The 10,769-nt window shown below is 43.3% G+C and overlaps 2 protein-coding genes across 2 annotated transcripts in view; both read right to left on the bottom strand.

Moving 5' to 3' along the window:
- Positions 1–9,593, bottom strand: part of LOC124268486 (tudor domain-containing protein 5-like) — a 63,755-nt gene extending 54,162 nt beyond the window's left edge. Inside the window, exons 1-6 of the mRNA XM_046703467.1 lie at positions 9,294–9,593; positions 8,168–8,295; positions 6,552–6,608; positions 5,824–5,980; positions 679–830; positions 160–268 (exon numbers count right to left, since the gene is read on the bottom strand). Coding sequence (XP_046559423.1) covers positions 160–268; positions 679–830; positions 5,824–5,980; positions 6,552–6,608; positions 8,168–8,295; positions 9,294–9,588 — 898 coding nt within the window. The 5' untranslated portion in view covers positions 9,589–9,593. The remainder of the gene's footprint in view (positions 1–159; positions 269–678; positions 831–5,823; positions 5,981–6,551; positions 6,609–8,167; positions 8,296–9,293) is intronic.
- Positions 9,594–9,637: 44 nt separating this feature from the next.
- On the bottom strand, positions 9,638–10,661 carry LOC124268487 (tudor domain-containing protein 5-like). The gene has a single exon (XM_046703468.1). It carries the CDS (start codon positions 10,460–10,462, stop codon positions 9,725–9,727), a length of 738 nt encoding a protein of 245 aa, XP_046559424.1. The 5' UTR covers positions 10,463–10,661; the 3' UTR covers positions 9,638–9,724.
- Positions 10,662–10,769: the final 108 nt, after the last annotated feature.

Raw genomic sequence — 10,769 nt, forward strand, 5'->3', positions numbered from 1 at the left:
GAATCGAACCCGGGTCTTCGGCATGACGAGCGAACGCTTTAACCACTAGGCCACCCCCACTGCCCCTGTTGGCTCTAATGACAAGCATGGGTTGCTGCCGACCAATTGTAACCCAGATCTTCACTGGTACTGTGCATGTACTGAACACAGGAGACTCACCATCCCCCTTGTAATTGATCTGCAGTACATCGTCTGTGAGAGAGATACAGAGTTTTTCCAGGGAGCCACAGTAGGCAATCTCGTCCTTCAACGTCCGGCCAGTCATCTCCTGGAACAAGCCAGAAACAGTGAGTGGGTGAGGTGAGTTTAACGCCACACTCGATCTATGCAATGGGGGTGTGTGACAAGCATGAGGCACTGGGGAGCTAATTTACTTCAGAATCTCCATGGAAATAGTAATGAGGTACTGTGGGCTTAATCTACCCCAGAAACCCCATATGGAACAAGCATGAGGAATGGGGGGACCTAATCCAGCTCAGAATGCACACAGATAGACTACCATGAGGTATATGTGATCTAATCTCTCCTGGAATCTCTCCTGTGCACAAGCATGAAGTCTTGGGACCTAATCTACCTTGTAATCATGGTGACAAGCATATCATATGACAAGGCTCAAATCTGCACTGGAATTCCTCATAAGATCACAAACTTTCACTCCAGGAGACCTTGTCTGAGTACCTTGTATTTAGCTGGGAACTCCTGCATGAGAATCCCTTCCTGGTGAGCCTGAAGCACCTGCCGAACGCTTTCCCGGAAACTCTGGTTCTCCTTGGGGTTCTGCAGACCTTGTTTAGATTCCACACCACCTCTCACCTTTCTCTCAACATCATCTGCAAGATAACAGTCACATTAGATAAAACCTCATAGTACAGCCCATAGTCATATGGGATCAAACCCCATTGTACAGCCATTGTCATATTGGATCAAGTCTCATTGTACAGCCATAGTCATATTGGATCAAGTCTCATTGTACAGCCATAGTCATATTGGATCAAACCTCATTGTACAGCCCTTGTCATATTGGATCAAGCCTCATTGTCAGCCCTAGTCATATTGGATCAAACCTCATTGCAGTCCCAGTCATATTGGATCAAACCTCATTGTACAGCCCTAGTCATATTGAATCAAGCCCCATTGTATAGCCCTAATCATATTGGATCAAACCTCATTGTACAGACCTATTCATATTGGATCAAACCTCATTGTACAGCCATAGTCATATTGTATCAAACCTCATTATACAGCCTTTGTCATATTGGATCAAACCTCATTGAACAGCCCTTTGCATATCTGATCTAATCTTACTGTACAGCCCTAGTCATATTGGATCAAGTCTCATTGTACAGCCATAGTCATATTGGATCAAACCTCATTGTACAGCCCTATTCATATTGCATCAAACCTCATTGTACAGCCCTAGTCATATTGGATCAAACCTCATTGTACAGCCCTAGTCATATTGGATCAAGTCTCATTGTACAGCCCTAATCATATTAGATCAAACCTCATTTTACATCCCTTGTCATATTGGATCAAACCTCACTGTACATCCCTTGTCATATTGGATCAAACTGTACAGCCCTAGTCATATTGGATCAACCCTCATTGTACAGCCCTTTTCATATTGGATCAAACCATACAGCCCTTGTCATATTGGATCAAACCTCATTGTACAGCCCTTGTCATATTGGATCAAACCTCATTGTACAGCCCTAGTCATATTGGATCAAACCTCATTTTACAGCCCTTGTCATATTGGATCAAACCTCATTGTACAGCCCTTGTCATATTGGATCAAACCTCATTGTACAGCCCTTGTCATATTGGATCAAATCTCATTGTACAGCCCTTTGCATATCTGATCTAATCTTACTGTACAGCCCCAGTCATATTGGATCAAACCTCATTCCACAACCCTCCTAATATCCCATCTAATTTGACCTACTTCTTTTTCATTCAAATGAGTTCATTCATTTTTCACAACTTTGATATTGTTTGTCAACACATCTCAGGGAACATGGCTTCATCTGTCTGTCTCTCTTTCTCATTCAGAACCAACTTCGCCAGATTGGTCATCCTGATGGCATGACATCATACCAGGCGACGCTGACATCATACCAGGCGACGTTGACATAATACCAGGCGATGCTGACATCATACCACGTGACACTGACATCATACCAGGCAATGCTGACATCATCCCAGGCAACACTGACATCATACCAGGCGATGCTGACATCATACCACATGATGCTGACATCATACCACGTGATGCTGACATCATACCACGTGATGCTGACATCATACCAGGCGACGCTGACATCATACTAGACGACGCTGACATCATACAAGGCAACACTGACATCATACCAGGCGACGATGGCATCATACCAGGCGATGCTGACATCATACCAGGCGATGCTGACATCATACTTGACGACACTGACATCATACCAGGCGTAGCGACGCTGACATCATACCAGGCGACGCTGACATCATACTAGACGACGCTGACATCATACCAGGGGACACTGACATCATACCAGGCGATGCTGACATCATACCACGTGATGCTGACATCATACCACGTGACACTGACATCATACCAGGCGACGCTGACATCATACTAGACGACGCTGACATCATACCAGGCGACACTGACATCATACCAGGCGATGCTGACATCATACCACGTGATGCTGACATCATACCACGTGACACTGACATCATACCAGGCGACGCTGACATCATACTAGACGACGCTGACATCATACCAGGCGACACTGACATCATACCAGGCGACGATGGCATCATACCAGGCGATGCTGACATATCAGGCGATGCTGACATCATACTTGACGACACTGACATCATACCAGGAGGCGCTGACATCATACCACGTGACACTGACATCATACCAGGCGAAGCGATGCTTACATCATACTAGGCAACGCTGACATCATACTAGCTGTCGCTGACATCATACCACGTGATGCTGACATAATACCAGGCGACGCTGACATAACACCAGGCGACGATGGCATCATACCAGGCGATGCTGACATCATACCAGGCGATGCTGACATCATACGACGACACTGACATCATACCAGGCGTAGCGACGCTGACATCATACCAGCCGACGCTGACATCATACTAGACGACGCTGACATCATACCAGGCGACACTGACATCATACCACGTGATGCTGACATCATACCACGTGACACTGACATCATACCAGGCGACACTGACATCATACTAGACGACGCTGACATCATACAAGGCGACGCTGACATCATACATGGCGACACTGACATCATACCAGGCGACGATGGCATCATACCAGGCGACACTGACATCATACCAGGCGATGCTGACATCATACCACGTGATGCTGACATCATACCACGTGACACTGACATCATACCAGGCGACGCTGACATCATACAAGGCGACGCTGACATCATACTAGACGACGCTGACATCATACAAGGCGACGCTGACATCATACATGGCGACACTGACATCATACCAGGCGATGCTGACATCATACCACGTGATGCTGACATCATACCACGTGACACTGACATCATACCAGGCGACGCTGACATCATACTAGACGACGCTGACATCATACAAGGCGACGCTGACATCATACATGGCGACACTGACATCATACCAGGCGACGATGACATCATACCAGGCGATGCTGACATCATACTTGACGACACTGACATCATACCAGGCGTAGCGACGCTGACATCATACCAGGAGGCGCTGACATCATACCACGTGACACTGACATCATACCAGGCGTAGCGATGCTTACATCATACTAGGCGACGCTGACATCATACTAGCCGACGCTGACATCATACCACGTGATGCTGACATCATACCAGGCAATGCATACATCATACCAGGCGATGCTGACATAATACCAGGCGACGCTGACATCAAACCAGACGATGCTGACATAATACCAGGCGATGCTGACATCATACCATGCGACACTGACATCATATCGCGTGACGCTGACATCATACCATGTGACACTGACATCATACCACGTGACGCTGACATCATACCAGGCGACACTGACATCATACCAGGTGATGCTGACATCATACCATGCGACGCTGACATAATACCAAGTGACACTGACATCATACCAGGCGATGATGACATTATAGCCCCTAAATCTGACCTTCACCTTCTTCACTCAGCTTTATGACTTGTCATACAGTGGGTTCAAAGCAATGATGTTAAACTAAGCATTTCACAATCTTGCTCTATACTGGTCCTACTTCATGGAATTTCACTTCCCCTCACATTTCTTTATTTCCTTTTTAACGCCGTACTCAGCAATACTGCTGCTGTATGACAGCTCTCTGTAAATAGTAGAGCCTGGAGCAAACATGACATCCTGAGCATTGATCTATATAATGTCATCAATTTATGTAGGATGACTGAGTTTGGTTTTACGCCGCTTTTAGCAATATTCCAGCAACATCACGGAGGGGGACACCAGAAATGGGCTTCACACATTGTACCCATGTGGGGATTCGAACCCAGGTCTTTGACGTGACGAGCCAACGCTTTAACCACTAGGCTACCCCACCGCCCCCTTATGTAGGATGATGCGCATCAACCAAGTCTGAGAGGCTGACCACCTGATCCTATTAGTCTCCTGCCTTGGCAAACATGGGCTGCTAAAGATCGATTCTAACCAGACCTTCACAACCTTTCAGTTTCCTTTACAAAGCCATAAAACTAGTTATAAACAAAATGGCATAAAGTTATAAGTGTTAACTTCCAATTTGTCAATGTATTTACGGACATTTGTTACAGGGTTAGGCCCAAACATCAGTCCCTTATATCAATCCCTGATTAAGTTCCAGCCATTAGTGAGTGAGTTACTATTTATCGTCACATCGGCAATATTTCAGCCATATCGTGACGAGAATATTTTATAATTATATGAAAGATGAATAAAGTTAGAAATTAAAAAACCTGTTGACGAAGAACAGTAAAACTACTAGTGTTCCAGTCATTAACAAACAATAATGAACTGCATACATTAGTGTCATTGTTGTCTGGCAATGGTAGCATCTGTCATAGAATCAGACAACAGTGAAGGGAAAGTTCACATCATGTTTTCCTTGGATGAGTGAGTGAGTGAGTTTAGTTTTACGCCACACTCAGCAATATTCCAGCTACATGGCTGCAGTCTGTAAATAATCAAGTCTGGACCAGACAATCCAGTGATCAACAGCATGAGCATCGATCTGCGCAATTGGGAACCGATGACATGTCAACCAAGTCAGCGAGCCTGACCATCTGATCCCGTTAGTCGTCTCTTACGACAAGCATGGGTTACTGAAGATCAATATTCTAACCTGGACCTTCACAGGTATGTTCTCCTTGGCTCCCAATCATGTTAAATGATGCATGATTGTTAGTTTGTTTGTTGTTTTACTGAACACTCACCAATATTCCTGCCAAATGATCTCTGCAATTGGGATAAGATGACATGCATCATTTAAGTCAGCAAATCTGACCTGATCCTGCCAGTCGCTTCTTTTGAGTGCGAGTGAGCATAGTTTTACGCCACTTTTAGCAATATTCCAGGGATATCACGGTGAGGGACACCAGAAATGGCTTTCACACATTGTCCCCATGTGGGCAATCGAACCCAGGTCTTGGGTGTGATGAGCGAACGCTTTAACCACTAAGCTACCCCACTTCTTTTGAAAAGATGGGTTGTCGAGGATCAATTCTAACCCATCACCACAGGTTCTGACCTGTTGGTTGGCCTACCTTGTTGGTCTGTCTTGGACTGAGCACCAAGCAGGAGCCAGTCTCCCTTCTTGTTGGGGCGTCGGATCTCAACAAGCTGTTGCGGAAGTGTCGACACAAACTCCACCACACTGTGGAATCCCAAGTCTTTGAATGGCAGCTCCTTGTGGAACATTTCCTGGAACACAGATTCAATGATACTGAAAGTCCAGCAGTGAGGAAATGTGAACACCTGTCTGCCCTGAGCCAATAACATGTCCATCAGTCTAATCTAACAATAAAGCTACTTGCCCTGATCTGTTTTTAGAGAGTTAGAGATTTGCAATATGTGGACACAACGGACATCTATGAAATAAAGATCTGCACTGCCAAGTGAATTATGTCTCTCGGTAAAGTATGTATAATTACATGGCACTGCATTTCTGTAGACATTTACGTTATTCCAGTGAGTGAGTGAGTGAGTGGAGTGAGTGAGTGAGTGAGTGATGTCAAATGCTGCTATGGACAGTATTCCCAGTCTAGGACTTGCCACTTTGGTGTAACACAGGAGCACGACAAACTTAAGTTGAACTCTTGATCAAAGGTTTCTGTTGTGCCCAAGGGACACAACTCTGCACAGCCAATTATAATGCTGAAGATGACTGAGCCACCTATCCCTCGGAGCAAATAACAACAAATCATAAGTAATAATGTAATTGCCTACCAACAATATCTGTACAAGAAACCCTAGATCCTTCATTATCTCATACCTTGTAATCGAATGGCAGCCTGCATGCCCAGATTCCCTTTGGTCTTGTCTCCAGGACCTTCAACGGAATAAATTCATGTAAATAACATAACTCTTAGAGCAAGTGAAAGTTGCTACTACCTGTCGGTCAGCAATCCATCCACCCACATCATGGTGGCCTGTAGGTAATCAAGCCTTGACCAGACGAAAACGGTGATGGAAGAAATTAGTGAGGGAGTATAGTTTTACACCACTTTTAGCAATATTCCAGCAATATCACAGTGAGAGACACCAGAAAAGGGCTTCACACACTGTACCCATGTGGCGAATCAAACCCAGGTTTTTTGGCCTGACGAGAGAGTTGTTACCATTAGTTTATCCCACTTGGGAACGTCATGCTTTGCACCTGGATTATTGACCTTGGACAACTAATACACAGATGGTACCAGTACTGAAATAAAATATATTTCAAATAGCACACAAATCTGGACTCCAAATCTGCAGCAAATGTCTGTGAAAGTTCACAAATTGGAATTAAAAATTACCCAATTCATGTTCATATGGATTGATGGAGGTAAATTGTATTTCAGTTAAAACGGGACAAATACAGAGAATTCTAAGATACTTCGGTGAAACATCAAAGGTGCCGACAGTACTTTATCAGACGATAATGTGCACTTTTTGCATTACGTCACAATGTATTGGCGTCACTGCACCATTCTAGTCTGCCCCCTCGTAATCGAACACTTTTGCATTATGTCACAATGTAACCGACGTCACGGTGCATGTCAGTTGTCATCGCCTCGTACAGCCTCCTACAGTAAACTACTCCGTTGCAACCCGTTTCTTGGTTTGCTGTTGCCTCACTCAGCTAACATCACTGGTGGAAACATTGCGTTTATGTTTTCCGATGGATAAAATGTCTCAGTTCGACTTACAATTTTGCAGCAAAACGGTAATGGTCGCAATGTTTACATTCCCACAAAGCAATCGTGCAATGTCACTTGACTAGTCAGCTTCATCTGGATGTACTGATCTAAACTTACGTTGGTAGTAGTAATGCAATATTCATAATGTCCCATATGGTTTACGTTAATCACAGATGCAATTAGAATAATTTAGAGAAAATATTCAACCCAAACGTAAACCGTCATCAAAGTGTTTATCATTTGTTTTTCTGGTAACGTTTGTCTTAATGTAGGAGGGCAGACACGTCAATAGAACAGCGCGTCAGTTAGCCCTGTGCGAGGATTCTTAATTTAGGTCACCAACACCATTGTTTGTTTTCTGCCTTAGATTAATCGTAATTATCCTTAGAAAGTATTAAATTTGGCATCTTAGAAAAGAAATACAGTTTGCTCTACCACCATGTATAGTGTAATAAAGCACACTTTCGCCCTGAACTAGAATAACGTTAAAGCATGAGGACGCTTGCATGGTGGTAGAGCGAACTGTATTTCTTAAACAGCTTTTCACTTTATATTACTATATTTGACGAAAACCTAAATACAATTTGATATCTCTTGACAGTAAACATGTACCTGTGAAGATATGAAACTAAGAACTTTAAACAAAACAAGACTTTCCCCCCAATTTGAATGACAAAGATGCTGAGCCTTGAATCCTGTTTATGATTACCTTTTTTATTTCGTCCTGCAGCTCAGGAGAAACTCCACAATCATCATCAAACATTAACTCGGTGGAATCCAAGGAACTGTTACAGGATTTGATGCTGTTCCCTGACTGCTGTGCCTCTCTGCTGTCATCTGGGGATCACAAAGTAAAGGTCATCACACACTCATGCTTAGATAAAGCCTAATGACAAGATACTTATATCAGGATTCTTTCTTTTTCAAATCATTATCTCTCAGCTCCCTCTCATGACACAATTCCTCACTAATACTATATCTATACAACATATACGTAGAGAAACAAATAAAGAAACACAGGAAAATTCAAGCATTCCTTTATTAAATCTTTGAAGGGCATTTAGAAGTGGAATGCATAAGAAAAGCAAGATTTATGGATGTCAACTTCTTTATTGTGAATAACACGCGTTTGAGTGTATGCTTACACCTATCATTCACCTGATGAAGGAGTAAGCATATACTCCGAAACGTCATGTTATTAACAATAAAGAAGTTGACATCCATAAATCTTGCTTTTCTCATTCCTTTATTATTTTCCAGTTTTCGTCACCACAGCGTTATTCAAAGCTGGTGATGAAAACTAGAAAATATAGGAACATTTGAATTTTCCTGTGTTTCTTTATTTGTTTCTCTATGTATATGTTGCTATGACACAGCAGCCTGTGTAACAATCAAATCTGGACCAGACAAACCGGTGTTGATATCACGAACAACTTCCCCAATGGTTGGGGTGCAGTGAAAGCTATCAACAAAATAACCAACCACTCAGCTTATTTTATCTATTACAAGCTATTGCGGAGATCGATGCTCATGATGTCAATCACTGGATAGACAAATAGCTTCTTGTATTCCTGCAAAAGTTGGTGTTAAGACAAACATTGCTGTATCAGAAACCCTTCTTTAAACTAAATAATAATAAAAAATAATGCACAACCTACAGCATGCTCAAGGCACAAAATTACTTCCCGAGCCAATGGATCAGTGTGCAATCCCTAGTCAGTTTACAACCCATCCTGCCAGGTTCTAGAATGGTGAAAGTTTCATTATAACACATCCTTACAGGTACCCATTCACTGCTCGGTTAACAAGTCCCTTTTTTTAAAAACAAATATCACCTGGTGCTGTCATTTCTCTGCTTGTTACAGCCACAGAAAGTGGTTCCTGTGAAGTCTGACTAATGTTGGTGGACATGGTAGGCGTGGGTTGACTTGGAGCAGCAGAGTGGTAGTTGGTCGTTGTAGTGTGGTAGTTGGCCGTTGTAGTGTGGGCACTGACAGGTGCTTGTGGTAGGTGTATTCTCATTGGAGGGTTCAGCGTTGCTTGTGGAAGGTATTGTACGCTTGTTGGTATATGAACATTGGGAATAACAGGCACCTGATACAGCATGTTTCCTGATTGAATGAATTGCATGTTAGGGTTTGGGTAACCCATATTCTGACCATTTGGCTTTTGGATTATGTTTTGGATTGGGAGACTCAGAAGAGAAGGAATGTTTGATGTATGTTGTGGTTGATGACTTAATAAAAGATTCTGGGTGTTAATGGGATTATTTCTGTGTGATACCGGGTGTGCTGCTGGGGGCTGTGACTGAAGGCTTTGATATGCAACTGTATTTGGTAACTGTATTAGCTGTGGCAGACGCTGAAGGAACACGACTGTCTGCTTTGGGGGAAACATTTATTTTCGGTGGCACACCAGATCTAAAATCTACTGGTACAACCCTCAGTTCTCCATTCTGAAAAGGCAGGAGCTTCACTACTTCAGGAATACTTCCCAACAGGTCACTCAAAGTATCAAAGCGGAGTTTTTTATAATCAAGCTGGTACCCAAATCTCTTCGAAAAACAAGCCTCAAAATGTGTGATTGGCAAGCCATCACTGTAGCACTTGAACAAGTTCTGAATCTGATTTCTTAAATGACTGGGTACTACTGGAGCAGGCCGATACGTGTTGCGTCTAGGTGGTTGCTTTCGTAACGCAGCCCACTTCTTCTTGTTTGGGATCTTCTGTCTGGACACTAGTCGCTCGATATGCCGAGTTGTGGGATCCGTTGGCGCTTTCAGGATTAGAATACCCTTCTCCCACGATGGACAAACCGTGTCCGGAATATCTTGGAGAAAATCTTCCAAGCTGTTGTAGCCAAGCTGTCTGAAGGGTATTGGTGGTCCGATGAAGCTTTCATAATCTGTCTTGAGTTCTCTCAGTGTCAGCCCGACTGGGGAGGAAAGAATCAGACCTCGAATTTGCTTCTTTGTTTCTTCTTTTAGTTTAGCTTTGTCCGTCATTTCTGGCTAATTTATATCGTAAATGTAGCAAAATACATTAACCCAATGAGCTGTCATTCAATTAATAATTCAATTTTGGTCCGTAAGAGCGCATTGCTGCCAAAGTGTCATTTGTTTTCATATCACAGTTCACCATGTGCACAATGTGCGATGTAAAATTGTGAACTGGCCTTTTAACGAAACATGTTAACTCGGGTACACTTCATGGGGAAAAGGCTTTAACGATTGTTTAATTCATGCTTTACAACTACGCTCGAACCTACCTCAACAACATCGATTAACATTGTGTGCGACGACTACAACTACG

Source organism: Haliotis rubra, unplaced genomic scaffold, assembly GCF_003918875.1.
Source record: "Haliotis rubra isolate DU_JTF1 unplaced genomic scaffold, ASM391887v1 Scf1384, whole genome shotgun sequence".
Taxonomy (NCBI): domain Eukaryota; kingdom Metazoa; phylum Mollusca; class Gastropoda; order Lepetellida; family Haliotidae; genus Haliotis; species Haliotis rubra.